The 27719-nt window shown below is 45.8% G+C and overlaps 1 protein-coding gene across 2 annotated transcripts in view; it reads right to left on the minus strand.

The window, feature by feature from the left end:
* Window positions 1-3488: 3488 nt before the first annotated feature.
* BOK (BCL2 family apoptosis regulator BOK) overlaps window positions 3489-27719 on the minus strand; it is a 36697-nt gene continuing 12466 nt past the window's right edge. The window contains exons 3-7 of one of the 2 annotated variants that reach the window (XM_076341871.1): window positions 25010-25652; window positions 23765-24143; window positions 19642-19770; window positions 11976-12139; window positions 3489-6910 (exon numbers count right to left, since the gene is read on the minus strand). In XM_076341871.1, coding sequence (XP_076197986.1) covers window positions 6785-6910; window positions 11976-12139; window positions 19642-19770; window positions 23765-23987 — 642 coding nt within the window. In that variant the 5' untranslated portion in view covers window positions 23988-24143; window positions 25010-25652 and the 3' untranslated portion in view covers window positions 3489-6784. The remainder of the gene's footprint in view (window positions 6911-11975; window positions 12140-19641; window positions 19771-23764; window positions 24144-25009; window positions 25653-27719) is intronic. The other variant, XM_076341873.1, reaches the window with a different exon arrangement.

Genomic DNA, 27719 nt, shown 5'->3' on the forward strand with positions numbered 1-27719 from the left:
CTACTAACTTTTTTTTTTTTTAATTAAACTGCTTAAATTTAGGCAAAGCTGCTGTGCAGTTTTTCCAGTCTTCCCACTGATGTGCTGCAAGGTTTGGGAAGGATGTCTCATAATTTAGATCTAGCTAGTTACAGACTCCAGTACATTTATTGCTTGTAATAATATACAGCCTTGGCTTCACTTTGTGAATCCATTGCTCTCCCTCAGAGACAAAATGTTAGATTGAACATGTAAGTATTTTTAGTAATGCTGCTCTCCTCCAGTTAAGCCATAAAAATCAAGGGCACAGACATTCAAAGTATCTTTTCCCAGCCTCAAGTGATCTACCATCAGCCACAAATCACAGACTCACAGCATCCATCAGCCTGGTGAGTACCAAAGGGAAACAACGGCGTGTACCCAAACCCTTTCAGGAGGCAGGAGAGGCTCTGAACACAACACAACACTTTTGGGGTTGTTTGCTCCCTTTCAAATGCCAATCGTGCTTTCTCCTTTTCTACCCTGTATAAATGCATGCTGTCAGCCGTAATAAGAGGGAAAATATGCCAGGCAATGGGGCCATTGCTGTGAGTATGATGCTGTTCAGGATAACACCAACTCTGCCGTAGTACCAGGCATTTTTTTCTCTGGGAGAAAAAACAACCTGCTGGGTCAGATGGCCATGGGGGTCAGACACCTTTTCCCAGGAGCTCTGGCAGCAAACCTACACTTAAAGCATTATCAGGCAAAGCCTGACAGCACAGGCAAGGGATTTTTGCTGGCAGGAGCTTGCCAGACTTAAGAAGGGCAGTATGGCCATCTCCTGGCTGAGGAACTGAGAGCAAAGTATGTTCTAGCAGCTTACCGGTGATTTAGTTTTTCTTTTGAAGTGCCAAGGAGCTCAAAATAAAAGGCTTAGCTTTTTTTTTTTTTAATCCCCTTCTTAGATTACCAGAAAATCCACACTCAGTTCTGGTGGGAAACGGGAACAAACTGTCCCTGTGGCAGACACTGTGCAGCTCCCGACTCACACCTCCACGTTAGGAGCAAAAAGGTGACACCCTGATGCTGAGAGGGCTTCAAGTTCAACCTTCGGGTTGCTTTATGTTACCTGGACAGCGTCACAGAGCATTAGGAGAACGGATCTGCATTGCAGGGACCAGCTGAGGGAACTCCAGCTGCTGCCTAATGAAAGTCAGGCAAGATACTGTGAGGGAGCACCTGGGCTGCAGGACAGAGCGAGCTATTGCAGGGCCTGATCCTGCCAAGGGGCCAGTCCTCTCAGCTCCCATCAGATTAGTGACGATGAAGGTAACCAGTACTGCCTATAGTCCTCTAAAGTCCAAACCAGTTGCCCTTCAGTTGACTGAAGCCCAGTGCGAGTCATGTTCCAGCAGGGGATGGGTGTGTTCTGGAGGTAGAAAACACACCTTATCTTGCTTAAATGCAGAGCTTAAGAAAAGTTCGAGTGAAGGTCTTGAGATAGAGCCAGAAGTGGAAATTTTAAACAACAGGGGATTGATCTCTTTAGTGCTTTTTTTCTGAGCTTAGCTTCACAATTCAGTATTTGACATAAGTAGAGATGTATCAAGTCTTCCTGCGGTGATGGAGAAGACAAGCTCTAGTGCTGTCTGCTGGTCTATGGGCAGAGAAAAGAGATGAAGTTTCTTCTGAGCTAAAGCTCTGAAATGTTTGTAAGGAAGCTGGAAATTCCCTTCCCAACACTTCCCGCCCCCCCCTCCGTGAGAGGGGAAGTTTTTTTTTTTCATCTGACCTTGCCTGGATATGGACTGCATGTCATGTGATTGACTCAGGAGCACTCTATTTCCCACAGACTCTGCCTGAACATGCAATGGACTTCCAGGTTCTGGGTGACGGTGTAAAGTTCAACCAAGGATCACTCTGTTTAGCTGTGCTAGAGGCTTATAATCCCAGTGGGTCAAAATGTTTAGTTGAAGAGGTTACAGGCTTTTCTGAGGGACTATTTAAACTCCATCTGTCAAACCACTTGCATAGAAGAAATTTATAGACTCTGCCAGCAGTACATTAAATTGCTGTTTTCTTGTCTTTAATTTGGTACCATACATTGTTTTCACATAGCCCTAAGAGAATAACTAATCTGTGGCAAATTTATGACTATAAATATTATAAATACTAGATTTAAAAAAACAACAACAGTAAAGAAATTCAAGGAGCCACACATTGATGAGAGCCACATCAAGTAGGCTCTTGGCAAAGCCGTCGGAATGCCTTAAGGGCATCTTTTCAGAAAGCCGTCTAAGGGACTTGAAACCTGCTTCATATTCAATTTAACTGTGCACAAAAAACGCACTTGCAGACTTTGCACATTAAAAGGAGAATAAAAAAAATAGGCAGAGCATTTTCTCAGGGTCTAAACAGCAAGTTTGAAAATGAGGAAATTGAAATTTTCCAGGAAACCTCAATGTCACTCCCTGACACTATTGTTCCGTACTTCAGTATATAATACAGATGCAAGTCTGATAAATTAAGGGCTTCACAGATTGTTTTCTTTCCATTTACAGGAGAAAAGGCAGTGCAGGAACACAAGTGACATCTGCTGCGAGATTGAGACGACTTCAGTTTCTCTAGTTGCTTTGAAGAGGTGAACACACTGCCAATGTTTGACAAGGGAGAGGTATAAGTAAGGCTGCGGTTGAAGCAATGTTAGGTCTAGGACACGATAAGCATTGCTCAAATGCCCGTCATTGAAATACCAAAGCCGAGACAGCTTTTCTGCTCCCTACCTTTTTGATAAAGCAAATATTTCTGTTGACTGAATGTAGGTCTATTACAAAGAAACTGAGAATGAAGACGGCACCGGGGCAGGGGTGTGGGATAATCCTTACTGGAGTGAGTTTTTCTATGAACAAAGGAGTGCTGAAGCTCAGGCTCCTGCAGGCTCAACTCTCTGACCTTGACATTCCCTGCAGTAATAACGCACAAGCTGCTCTCATCTGCAAAATACTCCACATCCACTAAAATATTTAAGATGCCATTTTCCCATTTTCAGCCCTTTCTCCCTCCTCCCACTACTCCCTAGACATCTCCCATACCTCCACCCGGCCCCCACTGCAAAAGCCTCACCTTCCCCCTGTACCCCCAGCCTGTTCTGGTGTGACAGCAAGGCAGGAGACAGCAAAAGCTTGGCTGGATTTTACGTGTGCCAAGCGGCTGCTGCCTAACTGGATGAACAGCAGCCACGTTTCCCGGTGCGAAAAGGAGGTCTGTCCCCTGCCCCTGTGGTGACTGCTGCCCTTTAGCAAAAGGAGATGAAATTGGGCAGTGGACTGAAAGGTGAGTGGGGACAGGGAGCAACCCCACAAGACAGTGTGTGCATAGATAAGTCTCACTTAGAACATTCAATGTGAGCAAAACAGCTTAAAAAAAATGAAGGCAACTTTCACTACAAGGAATTTTCTCAAGCAGATAATTGGAAACACTGGGGGGGGGGGGGGGGGGGGGGGGGGCAGAAAATGTGAGATGGCTAGCTTGGGGGTTTTCATTTCTTGATGCTGGAAGAGGAACAACAGCCAGGCTTTCAATATGAAGAAGCGTAATAGTACTAACCTTGGTACTTACATTCTTGGTTTTCTTTAACAGCTAATAAATTAGACACACTCCTAGGACCATCACCAATCATATAAAAGGAAAATGTTTATTGGGGTGATAAACGACCAACCCTGATGGTACCAATCCAGGTAGGATTGGCCAGAGAAGAGGGAAAGAAAAAAATCACAGAGCCACAGAACTACTGAGATTATAAAGGACCTCTGGAAGTACTCTGAAATACCTAAATACTACAACTAAAACTGAACGCAACATAAATACTTGGCTGAATCAGGCTAAAGACTGTTGCTTGCCAAATGCACAGCGGTGCGCACAATGCTGTTTGCTGTTTATTTTGGTAGCAAGACTAGTGCCAATGTGGTTATTGTAGAAGGAGTGAGAAGGGTAAGAGTATCACCCTGGTTTAGCACTAAGTGCAAGACAAGCAGCCCACTGTTCAGCTCTGGTACATACGTTGCAGGGACTAGCAAATGCAACAAGACAGACGAAAGCCAGAGAAGCTGAAACCTATTTGTGGGGAGCTCCACCACCTCTTCATTATCGGCAGTATCCAGACTGAGTCTTTGTCTGCCTGCCTGTGTAACCCCCTTCCCACCCACACACATTCCTTTCCAGCAATGCTGCTTTATTTGGCTTATCATTATCTTTTTATTAAATCCACTTAATTGATGCATTTAACTCTATATGTTCCTTAACAGGCCCTCTGATATCACTTGTTTACTGAAAAAGCAGTCATAGCCTTAAGTATTACATTTCAAAAGAGCATCTAAATTGAGAAAGGTCTTGACAGTCCGAGTGTTCGACTGTGCTAGCTCCATTAACTCACATACACTTCACAAAAACACTAGGCATGATAAGGCAAGCTGTACTTCACGAGCTGCGAAACTGTCCAAGTCAAAGACATTGGACAAAGATATTTCCAGAAATCCAAAGTCTACTTTTTCATAAGCTCCTTTAACACAACGAAGCTGCATCCCCCTGCAATGAACTATAGGGCTTTTACTGCATCTATTGCAGATCAGAGGGGATCCTCTCTGTGCTGCTCAAAGTGTGATTAGTTTAGTTCACCACGTACGCTATACCTGGTCTAAGTTTCCATAGCCAGATCTGTCAGGAATTAAGGAAGAAAATCCCAAGTGGGAGAGTTGCCAGAAAAACCCCTAATGCCGATATAATTATGTCAGGAAGAAAAAAAAATTCCTTTGGCAATTTGATTTTATTTGGGGAACTGCTGCAAGCTTTACACACACAAAAACGCACCAACCTCAGGGCACCATCAGCTGCATCCACACTGGGAACTTCGTCAGTATAACCCTCCCCAACTTTTAATAGTGTAGCCAAAGTCTGCCTAGACACTGTCAAAGGCAGCACGCAGCTTCGATATGGAACAGGAGGCTTTCTCCTTCTTGGTGAGTGTTTTTGTTGGGCAACTGGGGACAGGGGGCAGTTGTCTTTTAAGGGTTTTGCTCCACAAGAACTAGTAGTACTTTACTACTGGAAAAGTACTAGTAGACTGAGCTGGTAAAGCACCCTTCACTGCGGGTGTAGTACTACGGGTAAAGCTGGGCCCGGTACCCATACGTCAAGGTATCAGCAGAAGTGCAAAAGGCTAGACCAGTCAAAAGCAGTACTATGCAAGGGTATAACCACCTACATATGCTCTGCCAGAGGTTCTGTTGGTCAGAGCACAGCACTACTGACTGCTAGCAGAAACCTGTCACACAGATATAACCGAAAAGTGAAGGCTTTGCTTTATTCTTAAACCCATTTGTAACTTCTGGACGGAAACAGTAAAGCCCTTCTAAACACAGGGTGTGGGAGGGAAATTGGGGGGAAAAAAAAACCCAGCAAAAACTCCTGTAATGCCACGTGTTCTTAATCCAGAACAGTGTTTTTCTGCAACACCACATTCTTGGGAGCAAGGCACCGAGCAGGGTGTCTCCCACAAGGCTTTGGCAGAGAAGAGGCTCCACAGCCTTCCCCTGCCAATGGCAGTGAGGCCCTGCTTCTGTCGGTGAAAACAGCACGTTTCTGACATGGTAACAACATGGGTTAAATTCCTAGCATGAACCAGGCGAGCTGTAGTTTTAACACGTTAACATGTTCTACCAGGGGAAAAGCTGAAGTATTTTTAGCATAGCCTGAGTGTTTGTCTCTGCACTGTTCTGGCCTTTTTTGGAATTTTTAACTCTGGAAACAAATACAATACCCTTTGCAATACTGAAACACCACCTATTTTCTTTTATCGTTTGCCACAAAGACGACTGCGAGTTGTACTTCCAAAGACATTAAAGGAGAAACATAAAGCAACTACTTTTGACACAGCTTTCCCCCTTCACAACACCAGACAGTTCACCTACTGTTCCCCTAATTCCTGCCCATGCCCCCCAGCCTTTACTACTTACATGCTTAGCTCTGATGAAATCTCAGTGGAGAAAACATTTTTCTTCATTATGAAATTCAATCCCGAGTTGTTGCTTGAAGGCATTGCCCCTCGCTCTCCTGTTTGAAACAGCGTGAGCGCAGTAAGAGGGGTCAACAAAATACACTTGCAAACTGCATCACATGCAACTGCCCTCACACAGCCACTCAGTCTGATTTCCAAGATAAGTCAGGGAAAAGCATCTGATGACAGTATGTTTGTTTTTATCATGTTAAAAACCCACAGCTGCATTATCCCCTCCACCATGCTGGGGGCAGAGCCCAGCAAGTCAGAGTTTAGTATAAAGGAGGAGGTGGAGTTTAAGCACAAAGGTGACAAGAATCAACGCAAGGTGAGTCTGAGGACTAAAAGGGGAATCACATGGAGCAAAGGAGAGACTCTCCCCCTCTCCTATTTTCTATCCCATTTCAAATAATATCCCCTTCCTCCTCACCTCTGTCTGGCATTAGCATAAGCATGCAACACAGCTGTAAGGAACTGACAGTCCACGCTCCACACAGCTGAAATCAGCATGCCCAGGGACTGGCAACGTCCAGGCCACACACACAAGTCACCCAGGAAAACAAGACTCTTGAAAGGATTAATGGTGAGAGAGGCTCCTGTGGCTGCAAAAAGGAGACTGTTGTTGATCATCTGCTCCCAGCTGAAGGGAGAGGAGAACAAGCCTTTCATTTGTCCTGGTTCTTCTCTTCCTCCTCTTCAGAGATTGCCATTACCACTGCTTCTGGAGCGGGGAGAAGATGGGGTAGGGCAGCTGCACTTGGCGACTCAGATTCATCTCTCAGGCAGCAGGACAAAGAAGATAGCCTTGAGGAAGTGACCAAAGCTGCAAACAGCGGCCACAAGCCAGTGGGAGCGAAGGCTGGGGTCAGTATTCACCACGCATTTTGTGATGTCTGCCTAATGAGGAGGGAACAGAGGTCAGAGAGAGATATGCCCAGAACCACACCAGCCACTGCTGCAGACTCTCCCGGCCCCACAACCCCCGGCACTGTGCCACCACTGCTGCAGCACCATTTTGCCACACCGTCAACAGCCACAAATGCTTGCTCTGACACTTCCACACACTGCAAGTTATTAAATCAGGCTCAAGAGCTCTGCGAAATACACTTTCTGCATTCTGCATCAACAAGGCGAAGTATCCCCCTTTCAGCCACCCCTGGGGAAAGAAATGCTACAGGAAGATTGTCAAGCATTTTCCATTTTGAATAGCTAAATAAAAAACTTTCTTCCCCTTTTCAAAAGAGCTAGGAAGCCTTGGCAATATCAGCATTCTCATCCTTTTCTGTAAAGCAAGATGTTTCCCAGAGGTTGTCCTGTTTATTATCGGCTCAAGTTGCTTGCACTTTTTCTCTTGCCTTAATGTTTTATTTGGAACTCATTCAAGCAAGCCAACCCCCAATTTAAATCTAAAGCAATGCAAGCTTTGTTTGTCAAAATATGTATGCTGGCAGAGATGCCTCCCAGACGCGTGGGCCAGATTTAAAGATCGCTTGGGCAGCTGGTTTCAAGTATTAACAAGAATAGAAGCTGGCCTGCAATGAATAAAAAATAACAACAATCCAGCAAATTCATGAAGACAGGATCTCAGCTAGCAATGGAAGGAGAAGGTGGAAAATATCTGGAGGGTAAAGAGAACAGGACAGAGCTAGATAGAAAATTGCATCAAATTAAAGTTCTGCCAGCAATATAATTGAGTTTGTGGTTAAACTTCAGCCTAGCACAAGGAGATAGGGACTATAGTTCTGTAACAGAGGGAGCACCATTCGCACATCAGCTTGACACGGTTTTCAGAAACAGCTTTTGGGTGGCAAATGTGAAGAAGAATCAGGTCACAAGGAGGACAAATATTCATCAGCCCCAAAAGCTTTTTCTTCACAAGCTTAGCTTAGCAGTCTTCCAAGTTTGCCTTCTGACACAAGTCTCTCATTGACCAAGCAGAGGGAAGTCAGACTCTCAACCCTGAGATGTTCCTCCTGTAAAATGGGACACGAGAGCTGCTGAATACTCCAATGATCTTTTCCAGTATTTCCGCCTGCGTTCAAGACATGGGTGAGCCTTGCCTGACCGACCTTGGTAATAATTAGAAGAAAACAAAAGGGGGACTGAAGGGACAAATCCCTGTGTCCGGTTAGCGAGTACAGCTGCACTGACCGACTCTACTGTCACCTACAGACCAAAGGTCTGTTGACGGCAGCCTCAACAGCCTCCCATGCAGTTCCAGCAGTTCCTCCCTCACAAGGAAGTCTGAAAGGCTAGCATGCTGAATCACCCCGCACCGCTGTTCTCCAGGGAGCATTAGGAGATGCTGAGCCCATGAATAACTGACTAGTAGAGATTGCAGGAGGAATGAATACAGGCATGCAAGGATGGGAAGAAACAGTATGACAGGGGGAAGCTGAATTAGCACATGGGATTCTCCTGAGGCTGAACACCAAGGTGTGGAAATGCTGCTGCCTATAGCTACAAAAGCACAAGCAAACATAGCAAGCAGCCAAGACTGCAGCATCTTCTGTTATGTGCTATGTAGTGCCAGTGGTTATAGGTACTTTATCTGTATTGTGGAGGAAAGTTAAAATGGGTCTGCCTAAATGCTTTCAGTGAAGACCTAGCAAACTCACCCTATTTGCATTTGAAAAAAGTCTGAACTGATTCAGCCTGTCCAGTTTTAGGGACTGGCACGCTGTCATATTTAAAACACAGCTGTGTCAAGCTGTCTCTTTAGTCAAGAGAAGTCATGATGTGCAGGTACCTGTCTGAGCATGTATTCAGATGTTAGGGTAGCTGATCAATAAGAAACCTAAGCTCTGAAGGGTTTTAGTGCCTCATGTGAACCAGTACAAGGCCCAAATATGCACACCAGGTTGATTATAGCTGCAGAGAGTTACCTTCCAGATGAGAAAGTGTGAACTCCTTAAAGCTGTGCTATGCCCTACCAAAGGCAATGACCTCACTGCGGCTAATCAAGAGGAGCTGCAGTCAGAAGCACTTACAAATTTGTATGGTGCTTGCTTAGATAAACAAAATTACTCAGCTGTTTAACAATTGCCTTAGCTGTTATCATCCAAATAAAACATACTTGATAAGGCACTGGAATTGAAAATTTCAAAGCTACTTAATAAAACAGGTCTTTGAGTCTTGTGAGACACTGAAACTGTTGTTATGGCAATTTGATCTTTGCCTGTTAATTATTCAGACAAGTTCAAGTCACATGCTCTTCTTTGTAGTAAATGTATGTAACAGCTGCTAAAAAAAGAATCATCTTTCTATTCTACTGTAAAGCCACTACTGAGGCTGCAAACTCTCCCCAGGGAGAGATGATGCCTCAAAGGGTTAAACATTTCTTGTTTCTCCTAAGAGGTTTGTTATGGGTTGGGCTTTGGGGGGTAGGGTTTTTCTCCACCTTATGGAAGCAGTATGGGAACCTACTGCTGAGTGGAGACTTTCAAATGCCTTTCCAAGGTCTCCATGGTGGCTTTTCTGAAACAGCTCGGAGCACAGTACTTCCTCTTGGCAGCCTCAACCTGAGCTGATGTGTAAGAGACAGGGGCCATGTGCACAGGGGAAACAAGGACTCCATGCCAAGACAAACTAACAACCAGCTAGGTCAGGCAGCAGATGAAAGGGTCCCCACTACAGAGCTGTTTTGTCTGGCTCATTTGTGAACAAGGCTGGGAAATTTCATGGTGCAGTGCCTAGATCAAGAGGAAGAACATTCAGGGAAGCACAGCACAAGATAGCAAGAGGATTAGCAGCCTTTCCACAGGCTGAAGGAACCACTCATTTCTAGAGGGAAAATATCTCCTTGTTGCAGCCCAAAATTGCCGATAAGGGTACTGGAGACAGGCTGTAATCAGCACAACCCAGCAGCTTTCACAGTTGTTTTGTTTGATCAGGGGCAGTGAGATTGGCTTCCCTTTCTTAGGGCCAGATCCCAAGAGCAAGCAGCGTAGGTTCAGCAACTCCAATAGAAATGTGCTGGCCATCTAAAGAGGAATGATCGGCAGAAGGAGCTAGCAGCGGACAGGACTTATCTCCTCAGCTGCAAAGAACGACTTCTGGTCTGGGGATGGGTTTTGCAGCTTGTTTGCTATGCAACAAACTTTCCAAAAAGATCCATTTGGAACTATCAAAACACCCTGTTTTGAACTCTAATAATATAATACAAAAATTAAAACAAGATGCTAACTTATCAGAACATGCATGTTTTACCAAAACAAAGAAAATATTAGTTGGAACTAGGAGGAGACATGTTCCTATGCAACATTTCAATTTTAATGAAACTGGATTTTTTCCAAAGGAAAAATTGTTTCAGAGAATACATTTCAACCAGCTCTACAGGTACCCAGTTAAAGCAAGCCTCAAATGATACTGAGGCAGGGATTTTACAGGCAGGAACGCACCGTTCTTAATCAGTCGCTTTCCCAGGACATCCTCTTTACCTACCTCGGCACAATTATTTGTGCAGACACAAGATGAAAGAGATCAGGGCATTCAAATCAAAGGTTACTTTTCAGCCCAACCAAACAGTTCCCTGACTCAGTTGGCCTCAAGATCACACATTTTTAGAGAGGGCAGGGATGATTAAGGTGGCAATGACACTTAGTAAATGCAAGGGATCCAAAATCAGAACAACGCTACTTTTCCAGTTGCCCTTCATCAAAAAGGTGCCTTCACTCCTGGAGAAACTAGGTGACTGAATCAGCTACAGTCACACTTGGGAAGTCTCAGCACAGAGGAACAATGATCAGCTTGGAAAAAGACATCCCCTTCTCTGTGGGTCTGTGCGGGGTGGGAAGCCTGACCATTTCTTGATGGCTCAGGAATAAATATCACCTCTTGGAAAGGAGGGAATTTGCCACTGTGGCTCGGTCTGGAAAGAGTGCATGCCTTGGGAACAAGATGTCCCATGAGCTCAGTGGTGTCATATGGCAACATTTTGCTCCAGGCAGCATCTGCCATGCAGTACACCAAAGTGCTTTTGGCTGTATCGCTCCAAGGAGTCTATATACCTGCCAGAAAGGCACTGAGACCCTGGTACCTATGTACATCACCCAGCTACCAACCGCTAACGTAGCCAACCAGTCACCTCTGTCTCCTGGGGAGGTCACTAGAAAGGTGTCTGGCTATTCCACAGCACCAAAGTAAAGTTCTTACTCTGAACCATCCTCCACAGGAGCACTGTATTTCCTGTTGCATATAGAGAGAACCAAAGAAATCAGATCCTTAAAACCATACGATATGGAGCCACACTCAAACGCAGAGCAGCACCGTGCCTTACCCACAGTCTCAGAGCAGGCCAGTGACAGAGCCACAAGCCCTCCCACTGTCAATGGGTGTTAGTGCCATGTGCCAGTGTATGTGTAGTGCCCTTCAAAGCATAAGCACACTACAATTTGAGCTACATCAGAAGTTATTAATGGAGCATCATCAAGGTAAAGTCAGGGAATGGCACAAACTACCAGGTTTTAATATCCCTCTAAAATTCCTTACAGTGTCAAGTCACATTAATATACTAAGCTTTTACTTGGGGAACTGTGGGGCAGGTGAAAGGGGAATTAAGTTGGCAGGCCTCATTTTCTTCAGTTTCTAGAAAACAGCTGCCCAAGAGAATGATGCATATTTACAGTCTCCCACTATGACTGGCTGGCAGCTCCAGAGATGTTCAGGATAGGAACAGAAGAGGCCCTGGTGGGTCAGGATTGAATTAGTCTGGCACAGCTATGCAGGAAGCTGAGGACCAGAATAGCTGATGTTGTCGAGGACGGGACCACGAGGCAGTAAGAGCTATATGGAGTCTAGCACAGGTGTAAGTAGGACAGTGGTGGCCACAGAGCTGTGGAAAAGAATCTCATTCAATGTTTTTCTGCATAAAGCTGCAGTGGGGGCACTCTGACTTTCATCAACTGAGATATTTTCTGGTCTGCATATGTGGAAGCAAGCTTGATCAGATAGTATCTCTTACCCAGCCTCCTCTCCTTTTCAGCCATGTCACCAAGGTCTTGCGGACAAACTCCCCCAGGCAGTCTACGATGGTGTGAACCATGGCTGGCTGCGCATGCCGCACGCAGTCCACTGCCAGCCCAGCTGCCACAGCATAGAGAGACACCACTTTGCCCCACGTTATGCCTATGAAAAGAAGAAAAGTCATTCAAATTTACACACGCACACATAGCTCAGTCTTGAATAATCAAGGGAAACAGCTCTCCTTCGTTACACATGCCCACACTGCATGCATGCAGCTCTGAGTTCAGGTGCAGCCACAGTTCTGCACGCTCTCCACCATCGGGGAAAAGAAATACTAGGGGACCAGGACTGGGGAAAACACTCCACCCAAAGGAACAGAATTAAGTGGTCTGACCAGGGCATGACCCCCTCTCAGCACTGGGTGCACAGCTTTGGAGAAAGCAGCCCAAAGACATCATCAAAATAGGGAAGATGTGCACCGCCATGGTTTGTATTGCCATTAACTCTCAGCCATGCACATGCTGCACAGGAAGCAATTGAATTCAAAGAGTTTGAGCAACCTGGGGCTTTTGTCACCAGTGCAACTCTTAAACACCCTTTAGACAAAGCGTTCCTGTTTTTTTCTAGATTGAGGAGAGTGTTCCAATGTGGCATGCAAAGCACATGTGAGATAAGCATCTTCAGTCAGTTCTACCATGACACAAGAGCAAAAAAGGGAGGCAAAGCTACAGGGCCAAGAGGGTTGGCGTCCTCCTTGATGTAAGGAGTATGTCTCAGTCACCATGTGAAAACCAGGTAGCTTCAAGAATTTGGCCACTCTGCCTACAATACTTAACATTGCATATCCTATCCCACTGAAGGCAGTGCAGGGACAGAGTGTCAGTCAGTTATCTAATCTCCCAGAAAACAGCCTTCCTGCTAGGCTGACCTGCCAACAGTGAATGCTCCATAGAAGTTGTCCCAGCAGCAGTCATCTTCCTGTTAGTGCTAGCGATAAGCGCTCGAGCTCAGTTCTAGGTACCAGCCAACCTCCCTGGGTCTCCCCCACACTTTACCAACACCACTGGGCATAAATCCTCCGTGCTTAAACATTGCAGCCAGCAGTCCCTCATCAGGCTTTTATCAGGACCAGTGACCTGGAAACACAACCCTTCTGCACCCATGCAGAAAAGCTATGGCATGTGGATTTCCTTTGGATCCGCTAGGAAGTTTAATTGCCCCCCTTACTTTATTATCTGGAATAGCAGTATTTGACAAGCATACTGTGAAGTATTTTACAGTGTTAGGTCTCTACAGAGTCTGTCCAAGGTCTCTCTCAAATGTAGCCAGAAGCCAGGTGAAGTTTCAGTATTTAAAACCCACACAAAACCATTCTTGCTGGGTTGCAACAAGAAAGAAAACGCGTGAGAGGAAGGAAAGATTAATTCAGTCATGAGATATAAGGACCAGAAGGGGTTAAACACATGATCAGGAAACTGGGTGTGCTCAGCAATCTATCAGCTAAGAAAGCAAACCCTTAAATACAATTTAAATGAAATTAAGAGTCTCCCTCTTCCCTGCATCGCACTCCCAGATCCCTAGGCACCCCGACCCATCTCTCTGGAATGCAGATCCAGACTCCTCACACCTGTTCACACCACAGCAGAGCTCCCCACGTTTCTTTACAATACATGCAGGTTTCAGAGCATTTCCACAATCCTTCCACTTAGTACCTCAAAAGGGACACTCACACTAACACTTTTAGGAACAGCTTGCTTTTTTTTTTTTAAATAAAAAAAGTACTAAACTTAAGAGAAACTGTTCAAATGTCAGCCACAGGAATGGCTTGTTAGACTGAAGAAAATCCATTCAGTGTTCCAAAAAAAGCCATTTTTCGCTCATGACTGATATGAGATCAAAGTCTACAGATGATCCTTTTGTGAGGCTCTATAGCAACAGTAACAGCAGTAGCTCAGAGTCTCCTGTGATACTCTATCTTTCACCAGCACTATCTCCAAGATCAGAGGAAGTTATTAATATAGCTAAATTGGCTGTTATTCTGATTTTAGTTTCTGAGTAGGCTCTGCAGTGTCCCTTCCCCAGAGCTGTCACTCAGGAAGTTCACCACCTGTGTGGTATTCACACTATTTATCTGTCTTTCTCACATTGCATGTCACCATGACAGCCAGCAGAACGAGCCAGGAAGGGGCTATGAAACCACATGAGAAAATACTAGACAGAGGGCTTCTCCTGGCAAGAAAGAGGCTGTTCTGTTGCACGTCAATACCTCTCCACCCAATGAAGAGGCTTTAAGGGGTTACCTCTTGCTGACCGCAATCTCCTGGAACAAAGCCTCAGCTGGCTTATACTCAGCTTTAGTGTAAATCAGTTTTTGCTATTCTCCATCCCTGCAGAAATGTGTCTCCTTGCATCTTGAGTTACATGAACCAAAGTTACCCAGAAATTCCAGGGAAGAGTTCACTGGCTTATTCCCAAGCTTTACTGATAGCACTCTTTCTTAAGTATCTGAAGCAAGTCCATTAGCTTTGAGATATTTACATGGCAGTAACTAAGACTGACAGGGGGCTGAGGCCACCCTGGTAGAGAAAGACAGCTGCAGTCTTAACTTTGTTTTAAACCCAAGTTTCGCCTTCCAACAGAAGAAAAGTGTATCCACAACCTATGAAAGATAAAGGCTCAATAGACCCATGATTTCCCTAATACACAGGAAAGCAGCTTGCTCTACAGACATGTCAGTCCAGGTGTCTCCTCCCAGGGAGGATGGAGAGAAAGCCCTTCAGCTCTGGCTTCTCTGCCAAGGTTGCTACGTAGTGGTGCTTGCTGCAGGACTTGCATGAGGTAAACGCTTCCCCAGCACATGGACAGAGCCCCTCTCCCTTTCACATGGACAGTAGAAAGAGGGCAAGTTGTTGGCCAATGCTTATCGTGGTGATGGGCTCAGCGGTCACTTCCCATTATCCTCCTATTTACGGAGCATGCCTATAAGGGTCAAACCAATCTTTCAGTCTGCTTTTCCTGTTACTGGCAGAGCTGGGCCACAGGGGTGGGAGAGGAGGAAATCCCCTCCTGATTTCTCTGCATGGACCCTCCTATTGCCACTGCTGGAGGCAGAAGATAGACACAGCTGGCTGGGCTCCTCACCCAAGACAGCAGGGCACAGCTTATGCTCTTGTTCGCATAAGATGTTGTAGGGGAGGCCTGAAGCAAGGGAAGAGCAGACACCTCTAACAGCTGCTCTAGACCAAAGCTGGGCCATGCCTGTGGCCAGTCCCTCTGCCCCAGGAGGGCTCCAGCAGCTGCCCAGCCCCAGGCAGCGCAGGGGAACAGGCCACAGCAGCCCCATCTATGCTTTTCCAGGACACCAGCTCCATTAACTTTTCTCTCTCAAGGATTCCCTTGGCAGGGGTAGAGGAGCACAGTCTACTGGGAGGGCAGTGCCTTCGCCCCTGTGATGTCCAGGCCAGGGTCAAGGTGACACTAGCTTGATGCATCCCTTGGCATAAGCTGGAATTGCATCTGGCCAGTGCACATGAGCAGAGAAGACACATTGTCTTGCTCCAAATTCCTCAAAAGGTCTGGCTGCCCTCCACATTGGGTGAAACGGGCACTCATCGCCAAGAGAAACAATCATTCCCAGCTTCCCACTGTGTGGACTAGCATGCACAGGAGCTAACGACAAGAGGGAATGGAAAACTGGTCCATAAAGGAGTGTTCAAAACAGAGAAAGCTCTGAAACTGCTGCTCACAGAGATAGAACAAAAGGACACGGAAAATGTGAAAAGTTGCTTAGAAGGCATTTTAAAAAGTAAGAAATACAAGTTGCAGACTCAAGGCCAGTCATGGAGCTGAAGGTATGTAAACACTGGTGAGCCCAGGGGAAAATGAATTAGCAGGAGAGGACTGCTCTTGAAACATTCCTGCTGCACATCAGCTTGCCTGCCCCAGGGGAGAGCTCAAGAAGCCACGAGACACGACTGTACAGAGTCTCAGAGCACCACACTATCCAAGGTTACTCAAATAAACTTCTCTCTGCTCCACTCAGCATCAAAGCCTGACTTTCAAATCAGACCTAAGAGAAACATGATCAAGTGCTACATTTCAACAGCTGGGAGGACACAGCCAGACACAATATACTTTCCTCCGGTGGAGAGAAAGAAGCCAAGAAGGACGTGCGCAAGGCAGGAAGCTCAACTCATAAGGCCTAAGCGACGAGGAAGCAGTGGGATGCATTTCTAACAGCATTTGCCCTGCAGGGGAAAGTATTTTCTCCCTAGAACCCATTAACCATGCATTCCTGTTGTACAGGGTTCACTTCAGCCCAAGCACTCTTGATTAAAAACTAATGAGCACCTAAAACAATACAAAACCAGGATGAAAGCTTTGAGAGAGCCCTCATGCCTAGCAGCTCTTACCAACTGGAGGAAATTGTTTCCCTTAGGAAAGGAAAATGCACCTCCCTTTTCTTCTTCTGTTTTTCCAACAAGTGACCCCTGCCTTCTGGGATTTATTTAAACAGCTAATGTAAATGCCAGCTCAGCCAGGCCCAATCCAACGGCTGTTGAAGTCAGTGGAAAGTTTCCTGCTGGCTGCAGAGCAGCTTTGGACCCCACACCAGAACCAGTGGTATTGTCACAGAGGTGATGCTGCTGCAGATCCTTCAACATCCAAAGCAAGTCAGGGCTCTGCGGTGCCAGTCTCCACACAGATGAGCTTTCCTCACCCTGAATAACTAACAGGTTGTATGGAAACAGAGAAGCAAAATACAGCTTGCACCTTACCATGCTCTGTGACCTGCTCACCTTCTGCCTATATTGTCAGCTGTTAATCTTGCCGTAATTGGGATTCAAGCTGTCCTTGCTACACCAGAGAAGAGCCAAACCTGAGATAACGGGAATAGACAATGCTCTGAAGTCGAATATGGCACAACGTACCCATGCAGTGGGACCAACAAAGATGCCAGATGTCCTCAGTTTTGCCTTCTTGAGAGGTCCATCTAGGGATTGTGCTTAGTCAAGACTTGCAGACAGTGTGGGCAGGAAGTGAGCACAGCCAGAGCTACAGTGTAAAGACTCAAAACCAGACCAGAGTGTGGAAGAAGGCCATGTAAAAGATTAAGGAGAAAACCTCTCCAGCAAGATAGGGTCAAAATCCCCCACTCTCTTGCTGGAAAGGCATTGCGAGTGACTAATGGGGCTCCCCAGACTGTCTAGGCATTGCAGTGCCAGACTGTAGCTGTTTTCTTAATAAACTGGACAGTGAAAAACACGCTGAGATGCTTTAGTCATTGGCAATTAGCATGAAAACTCAGACTGCACTTGAATCTCTGTTTTCCTTTGCTCAATGAGAGCCTCTTTCCTCTGAACTATGAAAAAAAATTAGGAATGAGTGTCTGGCTGCCACAGCCAACTCTGATTTGCTGGATTTAGCATTAAATACTAAGTCTTGAGACTGCAGTTGAGATCCAGGAACATTAAAAATCAGCAAACTCCCCCCCTCTGCCTCTCAGCAGCCTTCTAGCAAGAGAAATTACAACAATGAATTGATAAAAGCAATTGAATACACAACCCCAGCTTCATGCTCACAGGTTATCCTGTTAGTTGCTCTGAGGCAGAGATGAGAAAGAAGAAAAAACAGAGCATACAGAGCACCAGGAAGGTTTGAATCCACCCCATGTGCAGCCAGCCAACTGCCAGCCATTTATGCAGCACGGTGTCCCCAGATAAGGGGCAGAACTAACAACAGAGCTTGAGCCTGGGCTTCTACCATGTTCCCAAAGTCTCTAGCATTGCCAGCCTCAAAGGGCTGAGTCCAGATCTCATTCTTACTACCCTGAAAACCACAAGTTTAGAACCAAGAGTTACAATTTCTAGCTTTACTTTCAACAGAAACATTTTAAACCATCCACACTTTTCACTTGACTCCTGAACTGAGAAGTTGAAGAACTCCAAAAAATGCGGCTCTCAATGAATCTGTCAATATACACCAGCGAGAGCAGGACTCCCAGAAGCCAGCAGGGCTTTCTCCTGTTTCCTCCATCATGTTTATGCAGCATAGCAGCACGCACAGTCTGCTCCACCTGCAGCCACCCACCTTTCTGGCTTAATTCCCTGTGTCACTTCAGCTTTGGAGGTAGGCCAGTTCTGATGTAGTTAGCTATAGTCATCTAAGAAGATAACCTACTTACCTGCAATACAAATACCTGAGCCTGCAAACTTGATCTTCATTTTTCTGTAAGCCTTGATGCAAGTAAGGCTCAGCACTAAGTGACAAGACAGGGCACCTGAACTTTGAACACAGCCACACTCAGACATTCCTGCCATACTTGCCTAGCTCTTGCTTTCTGAGCCCATACGGCCTCCCAAGTCAGCCCAGTGCAAAGGCAATCTGCATTCCAGGCATGCTCTGAAAGGATGCCAAGGGCTGCACTACTAGCTACAGAATCCAATTCTATCCATTTCTTATGGCACAGCTTCAGTTTCCCTGATCTGGGGAGTAAATCTGCCCTACTAGACCTGCTGAAAGCCATGCTTTTGCAGTCTCTCTCAGATCTATTTTGTCATCTGTTGTGATTCTGGAGAGGATCTGTGCTCTCCACCACAACACACTTCAGATCTGAAGTCCAGGATGTCAGCACAGGGCTTCTCTAGGGTGTCAGTGGTTCCCATGCAGTTCATACGCATAAAGATACATCACCAATTGTGAAGATAAAAAGGGTTTGAGTGAGGAAGCCTATTTGAAAGTACAACAGAAACCTGGACTTCTATCGTGTACCAACTACTCCCAAAGTAACAAGAATCACTGCCTCCTGTGACACTTCCCATGTCAATGTCACTGGATCCAGTGTTTTCACACTACTATGCTGTTAGCAAGTAGCTGTCTTTGTCTTTTCCCTTCTTTTTTGTTGTTTTTTTTTGTTTGTTTCCAGTCTCTAACACCTACTGTCCCTTCCATGGACAACACAACAAGACACTGCAGAAAACCTACAATCGTGTCAGGACTTGCCTGACGTAAATCTACGTCTCTATCATATCTGGGATGAGCCAAACAGAAGCAGAAGAACATTCACGTCTAAGCAGTGAGAAAGCTCAAAGCAACCGCTTGTCTGGAACAGCTAGCCTTGAGGGCCGAGGCTCCTGTCTCTCTGAGTATGAGAAAGTAGAAGCAACAACTGGAAGCAGCAGGCTCCATTGCAGTTCTGGCTATTGCTGGGGAAAAGGAAGCCAGAAAGAGAGGAACTCCCTTGTGATGATTTGGTTCTGGCTCCTAGCATCAGCAGCATGAGCTGGAACAAGGGAAACTCCCATGTAATGAATCTTCTCCAGTTGCCAATGGTGAGCAAAGGAGCTTGGAATGAGTGACCTCCCTGTGCAATGAGGTAACACACCACCTCCTAATGAGGAAGGGCAGGAGATGCCTTCTAGAATGAGCAAGAACCTGCCAGGAGGATATAATAAAACAGGGCATTTCCCGGCCAGAACAACAGAGCATAGAGGAGCTCTCATTAAATCATTAAAGCAGGGCACACTGCCAAACTGCCCACAGCCCTTTCAGAAACTATGCCCCACCTTGCAGGCCATCCCAGAAACATGCCTTCTCTGAGAGAGGTGGCTCTATCCTGTTCCTTTCTGCCCAGCCCTGTCTGTGTATCTGTCAGGGCACAGTACCTGCAGTGAAAATCTGCGCAGCTACTGCCAGGAAGGCATCCGTCACCACTGTCTCCGAGTGCAGCGAGATGTTCAATTGGCGGGCGATATTCCGGTAGACGTTGGGGCGAATGTATTCCAGCTCATCCCCTGGAAACAAACAGTCAGGCGTCAGCATGCAGAACACCAAGTCCTGCTCTCACCATGTAGGAATTACAGCTGGGGCCACCCCACATATTCCTCCAGTCGAAGAGACTTAACCCCAGCTCCATCTTATTTTAAACAGGCAGCAGAGCACTTAGGGTCATTTAGATGCAACCCCCTGCCACCTGCACCATGCTTTCCTAATATCCCCTGTGCCTGAGACTTCTAAAGGGAGTGGGGACAGGCAGTGGCCCTGTACCAGTGGTGTGGCTGCAGTAATCCCCGATATAAATGATGTTCCCAGGCTGGATGCCTGCCTTTCCTCCAACACAGGAGGCAGGCCTCAGATAAGCAAAGCCATCTCATTATTCTTCAGAAGCGAAAAGGAGGCATGTACCTCTACGTAAGCTTTTGAGAGATACACCCTTTCTCAACACCCCATCAGACTTGTACAAAAAAGCCTCAAGATGAGAGCGACTAAAGAATGCTGGAGGCTGATGAAAGCCAAGGATCCACCCAGAGCTGCACAACATTAATTGAGCAAAGAGACTATCAGCTCAGCTATTTTACGCTCACGCAGGCACTGAGTGACGATCTGGACTTCTTTCTCTCCTCCAAATGGTTAAAGAGACATTCATTTGCCTGGCTGACTCCTCAGCAACAAGGCTCCCGACATACACAGACACATGCTTTAACCTCCAGGTTGTTTTCTCCCCAGCTGGGAAATGGTTGGAGGTGTTAGGCTAGCTTGAAGACCAAGACGGAAATACCAAGGACAAGCAGGGAACCTCCTCCCACAGGTTTGTGCTATGGAGCTTGGGCAACGGCAGCAATGCTTTTCCTCTGTAGCAAAACAAACCATTTTTGAGCAGTAGAATTAATAAAGCCCAGTTTCCAATGGATTTATCTCTCTATAGGGGTTCACAGATACTTAATGAGGGTTGCACAGCTGCTGTAGAAGCATTACACAATGCAAACGTTGCATGGGACCAAGGCCCTTTGTGCATGGAGAGTCCTATTTGGTTTAGATTTAGAAGGACATTCTGCATCCTTCTCCTGCACAAGGGTGCTCTGGAGCACCCAGAGGAACAGGAGAGCTGTCACAACAGCTTTATGTCCTACTGCAAGACCCAGATGACTTGCAACTGGGGCAACTGATCCTCCTGAAAATTTCATTTAGATGAGGACTGAAGAGGAAGATGACACCCTAGTCAGGAGCTTGTTATAGAGTCATTAGCTTTATCAGTCATGTCACTGGACCTTAATTCATCTAACTGGTCACTGGCACACAGCACAGGCAAAGCCCAGCCCTACAGAATTCCACAGATGAGCTCTCCGGGCCCTTTGTGTGTGATTCTCCCACACAATTTGATGGCAAGAGGAAACCCTGCCAACACATGGTCAACCCTGATAAGAGGAAACATTACTTGCACTACTCAACATCTGTTTTCTCCTTGCAGGGAGCACACAGGCTTCCCTGTGAATGCAAGGAAACGGGGATAGCCCTGCCGGTGGTTAGCTGAGAGGGAGGCATGGGAGGCTGGGATCAGCACTTGGTAGCCTGCCACTGTTACAGCTTTTGACAAGCAGTGCCTGGAGGCCCCAGATGAGATCAGGTTTTGGTTGGAGGCACACATGCTGCTAAAGCGGGCCCTGCCCTGCAGCAGTGCACAGAGCAGACAAAAGCGGGCAGGGGAAGAAAAGCACAGGAAAGCAGTCCCAGGCTCATGGAGACTCCTCACCCTGGCAGCCCCAGGACCGCTCCAGCAGCATGTTACATTGGTGGCAGTCTTCAGTGTCCATGTTCAGATGCCCAGCTGCACACTTTGCAACATTTAGAGCAATTTCTGTGCTTCTCCTCCTCCCTCCAGTAATCATGGAGGAACAAGGAGGGCAGCAGTGACAGTTCCCACATGCAGAAGCTCAGTGCAGCGGTGAAAGGGCACTTGCCTGGGTCTTGGCCACAGAATAGACAAGTTCAAATAAACCAGACCTCTGACACATACAGCAGGTTGATCTGCAGTGTCTCATTAGGTTTTGCCACCTCTGACTCATTAATTGCTGCTAAGCCTCACTGAGCTGATGGGCTTTCACTCCCCAAGACTGCAACTGCATCACCTGTGCCCAGCACCTCTGCTGGCCCACCAGCCAGTTCATTGGACTCCCTACATGCAAGAGGGCTAGGAAATACTCCAACTTCTTATCTCCACAGGCTTCTCAGTACTACCATGGAGAAAAAACTGATCTGGCTTTTTGCACTGCTTAGTAAGCAGCTAAGGACTACTGTTCCTGGCAGGTGGCTGGATACCACTCGGCCTTGTACTGGTTATAGCAGCGAAGGGGAAAAGAAAGGGACAGGCCACGTGGCAGGCAGAGTTTCTGAACAAACAGGATGGAAACAACTCTTCATCCTAATAAGGAGGACTGCTCACCCTTCTTGTTGCATTGGTACCACATGGCGCTCTCGAAACAGATTTGCTCAGAGAAGGCACCAAGTTCCTGGGACTATCAGCCAAATCTTTCCATCTGGACACGAATAAGTAACAGGAGAGTCATCCAGGAGACGCCTTCAGATCCAGTCTGCCACCTGCTTGCCCTTTAACATGCTCCTGGCCACCCACAGAAGATCTGGTTGAAAGCAAACAAATCTCAACCGCCAAGTCAGGCAGAGAAGAAATGGAGGACAAAGAGGCAGTGAGATTGACAGAAGAACAAAAAAAAAAAACCCCAAAGACCAAACAACCACTGGAAACAAAAATAGAAGTAAAGTCAGCATAGGAGAGAAAAAGTGAAAAAGAATGAACGAAAAAAAGAAGTCAGTTAAAAGAAACACAGCTATGCCTTAAAAAGAAATTTGGAATAATATCAAACAGAAGTAGAAAGAAAGGGGAGAAAGCGGGGAGACCAGCCTGCTCCTGAGTTTGTTAGGCACAGCTAAATGTTACTTCACCAGACTTATTTGAACTTTGGTGTAATTAAATCAGATGCAAATGCTAGTGGTAGTTTCCAAGCCAGATCTGAACTAATATACAGCCTGCAGGCAAAGAGGGATGTTGGAAGCAACTTCCAAGAATGAGGGTGTTGGGATCCCAAAAGACAAACAGCTAGACTTGAGCACGCAGGAGGCCAAAACCTAAAGAAAAGGCCAGGCAACTGTCAGCATTTAGAAGGTTCTCCTGGTACAAGCACAACTCCAGAGCATGTCTTCATGTAGCAGCCTACAGGCATAACCTTCAAATCACTCTCCCTGCAGCCTTGGCAGTCACCTGGCCGTGAGCGGAGCTGGCTAGTTTGGGCACTGAATGGCAGTGTATGCCAGGCAACATCAGCCAACTCCTCCTTGCTCCAACAAAACACAAGAAAACTCATGTCCTGATGAATGATTAAGGTAGGCAAAGGACAATTAAACACACTGTCAACACACTGTCATTGAAAAGCAGCTTTTATAAAATCTCCAATGCACATGGTCTAAGCAACTACCCTCAAATTAAACGTCCTCACAGCTGGGTGAGCAACTGATGAAGCCCAAGTCTAGAGGTAGCAGTACTCTACTAAGATGCCAGCTTAGGTTGCGTCATGGCAGCCAAGTCACCCACGTCTGGAGAAAACACTGCAAGACCTGTTAAAATGCCAAGCTGAGAAAGACTACCGAAACTACTGTGAAAACTGTTACACAGCTGGAGTCTTCTGCAGATAAAATTAGTTTGCTGTTGGGCTTTCTTGGACTGCATCATGCTTTTAAGTTGTTGCAAGTCCTCAGAAAAAAGTAGCTCTGCAGAAACACTGTGCTGAGCAGTGCTCCAAGGGACTGAGGAAATGCAAGTAAAGGAGCTGTTTAGGGAAGATCATCAAAAACAAATCTAAATGCCCAAAGCAGAGAAGAAAAACCTCTATATCATCACATGAAAAGCCTCTTGGCACTCATCAGTTCCAGAAACTTTAGTCTGGTCTGAATTGCTCCATATAGTTTCAGTTCCCACCTATACCCGCAGGGACTTACCTAGTCGCAGCAGTATGGTGGACACCTCAGCCAGCTTACCGCCAGGCACTGGTGCATTGTACTCAGGTTTGCTCCAGCTGACACCCGCTCGAATTAGCCTCGAATTTATGTAGTCTCTGCAGAGAGCCTTGGCTTGGGACACAAGCTCCTTGTCAGTGGGAGACCTGTCAAAAACCTCCATCACCTCTGCAGCAAAGACTGAGGAACGGCGTAGCACTTCCATCCTTGGCTGCTGAACTCACACCTCAGCATACACTTGCTGGAAGGCTGAGCCAATGCCTTAGATGAGAATCTGCAGGAGCTGTGTAGTAATCCTCTGGTCTCTTGGTTTGTCACAGCTCCCAGCAGCTATTCTCAAAAGGCCAGTTTTTCATTTTACCTGGTGAATAAAAGCATATGTAAGTCCTCTAGCATTACAAAGATGTAAATCAGAAGCCCAAGTATTATATCTTACAGTTACGCTAAAGTCAGTAGTATCATATTTGCAAAACATCTGTCTCGGTGCATCTTACAGACAAAGGGCAAAGTCTTCCACCTTTCAGCCGCTCTGACTTTCACTGGCAGCATGACCCTCGGAAGGGCTGCAGTTTTGAACTATCAAGGTATTTCCTCTTTTCCAGTTCAGATTCAGCAGCCCTAGAATTACCCTTCAGAGAGACTAGATGGTCAGAGTGTGGAAACAATTCATAGAATGTGTAGACAATCTCAGCTTGTTTCAATTAAACTGGAAAAAACTGAACCTCAAATACCAGCTACAGTAACCTCAACCAGATGTCAACAGACATTCCAGCTCAGTAGGTCATGGATCTTTCTGAAGAAATGGCACTAATGCAAGAACAGAGGTACGGAAGCATTTGAAATGTCTCGCTGGAGGCAGTTTACCACATTCTCAGTTTAGGTTTTGGTTCTGCCACTCTTTTTCTCTTTTTTTTTTCCCCCAAGCAACATGCATACTACTTCTCAAAACCCTTTAGCAATAGCAGAGAGAGCAAAACAGAAAAGCAGATTTTAAGAAAGTTTTCAGGTGTGAATTAAAAAAATTTCTTCAGAGGCACCTGAATTCATCTGTTGATCTGACTTTTTAACCCAGTGCTGCTTTTGAAGTTGGAGTCAGACCAAAGTCTTTATTCAGATGTTAGTAAATGTATTTTTCAGTCCCTAGTTTTAGACATCTACTTACAATAACGATTTCCAAATGAAATAAAGCCAGTTATTTTTGTTTTTCCCAATGAAAAATATATTTACCTCTCATGTTGCACTTTTTCCCCCTCAGTGATTTCTTTTTGGGTTTGGTTTCATGTTTCTTTGGAAGATCTGCATCAATGAACACCTGGTTTAGGATTCATAGGATACTGTCACACTTCTCCTCTGGAGAGCACCAGCCTTCTCAGCTGTGCTCTCTGCAGGGCTCACGCCAGTGCCTCCTTTCCCATCTCCATCAGCCTCGCATCCTGGCTGCACTCCACTGGGATCCTCAGGGCTTGCTCTGCTGCTTTTAAGTGACCCAGGCAGCAGAGGAAAGCTTCTAGCTTTAGCCTTGTAAGGAAGATGAAATAACCGGGAGGTGGGGTTGCTATAGCCAGAGAGCAATGCTTTCTCCTCCCCTTTCTTCTCTCTTAAGGAGGTTCTTTGTTATTCTACTGCAAGTGCGCAGGGGCTTCGTTCAAGGACTCATCTTTGGCGTGAGAGTAGGAGCATAATTTCTGGACCAGGTTACCCCATGTAACAGACAGCGATGAATGCACTGCTGAAATAGGAACAGCTCCTGGTGAATTCCTGTGGTGGCTTTTGCAGAGTTGATGTTGGCCAGGCATTTTCAGATGGTACCCGAGTTGGGCAACTGCAGGACGTCATACTTCAACAGTGGGCTAGTCACACCAGTTCAATCCTAAACGGTGGAGGTGATTAACAAAGAGAGCTATGGCTCAGGGCTAAAGCAAGTGGTGCTTGCATTCTCCCAAACTATGAGTAGTCTGGTTAAAAAAAATGAAATGGGTTTGCTGATAGGAAATAGTTTGTCCAGAATGAAGTGTTTTGCAGGACCATGTCCATTTCATCTCAGTGTGTTAAGAAAACTAACATATAAAGTTTAAGGAAAACATTTCAATTAGTTCCAACATACTTAGAAATTAATTTCAACATCAACTTGTTGCAACATTAGCGTATTGATGCCACAATGCTCAACCTTTTTTCCGTGTGTGTGTGATGCCATTTCAACTCTATTGAGTTGGCTTTTTGTGTTATGATTTGAAACAAAAGAAGTTTTAGAAATAGAAGTTTCCTGCAGACAAGAAATTCTACCAGCCCAAGCACAAATTCTCCTCAACAAATAACAATTTGTAGATTAACAACTGGGTATGCAGCATGTTCAAAATACAACCTTTCCAAAAGGAGGTCAGAAGCAAGAGGTTGCCATCTCTTGCTTGTCGCCTTTGAGAAAAGACAGAGGCAAGTACAGCTCTCCAAGGTGTTGATCACAATAAAACCCCAAGCACAACCTGCACCACTGCCAGTCTCAAAATTGAGTAATAAAAAGGAACAAATGAACTGCATGAAAAAGCCTTATTATATGATGTATCAAATACTCTGGCCAGCATCCAACACACAACTCGCACGCAGGCTTAACACAGAGTGTATGTTTTGGTCTGCCATTAAGTGGATTGCTGGAGAGTGTTTTGCTGCATTGGGAGGGGGGATGCGGTAAAGCCTGTTTTCCCTCCAGCGACAGATCCTCTTTCTGAGCTGTTGTCTTCTGGGAAATGAGCAGGGTTAAGGAGAGGTACGTGTATGCAGCAGTAGTCAGGTGGGGACCCCTGGCTAAGCTTGAGATGATCATGTTAAGATGGCAATAGTGACTGTGCATCTTCAGCACCAGCAGTATTTGCTCAAAGATTCTCTCAGAAATTTGTTTTTATCCACTAGCCTTCCTCAAATTTAAATATAGTCACTATAGACAGGGGCCTGTCCCATAGAAGCTGAAATCAAGACTCCAGAGATCCTGTGCTACTGCCCATCCCTAACCCACCCCTTCTCTGCAGAGTGCACCTGATGGTCTGAAAAATCATTAAAAATTACATCTTAGCTTCCTGCAGCAGCTGACAGCTTGAAACATTAGTCCTATTTAAACTGCCCCTATTCAGTAGAGCTCTGAAACAAAGATGAGTGCTTAAATATCAGTATTGCTTAACTAATGATAATGTTTCCAAGAACTCTGGCAAATATGCAAGTGCCACAGTGCCTTCCAGCTCTCCACAGGTGCCAAACCCATCCCATGTATTCCCTGCCCGACTGTCACAGCATGCAGCACCCCCTCAACTTCCACCCTGCAGCAAAGACACAAAAACTAGAAACGTGAAGGCTGTGTATAATAAACAAAACCTTGTATAAAAAAAAGTGCATGGTATTCTACCTATATTATTTACACACTAAAAATACAGCTTCACACTGAAAGATACCCCTATAAGTAAAAATAGATGAAACCACAGCATACAGTGATCAGCTGACTGCAAAAGACCAGGGTGTTACAATCCAAAGAGCTGCCAGTGTAATCTGAGCCCCTTTTTCCATAGTACGTTTAGGCTACAACACTTAGAGGCTAGATCTATACTGGAAAAACCCTTGTGGCAAAGGAGTACCAGGAAACAGTGCAGAAACAGCTTATATCACCCAAAACCACTGTTCACAGTGTAGCTATTACTAGCATGACAGTGTTCTGGCTGGAACAACAGGATCCACACCACAGCTTCTGCCTATCTCCAATGGGGTGACCAAAACAGCTCGGAGCATTCGTTTAGTAAAACCAGGGGACCACAGTGATATGACTACATTTTATAAGTACGTCAAGTGGAAGCAAACCCTGGAGAAACCACATCAGTGAGAACACAGCAATAGTCTAAATGTGGACAGCTTATGCTCAATATTAAATAGTTTAACCGTTAGATAAGTAAGTCTCTGG

This window comes from Aptenodytes patagonicus, chromosome 6, assembly GCF_965638725.1.
Source record: "Aptenodytes patagonicus chromosome 6, bAptPat1.pri.cur, whole genome shotgun sequence".
NCBI classification, from domain to species: Eukaryota; Metazoa; Chordata; class Aves; order Sphenisciformes; family Spheniscidae; genus Aptenodytes; species Aptenodytes patagonicus.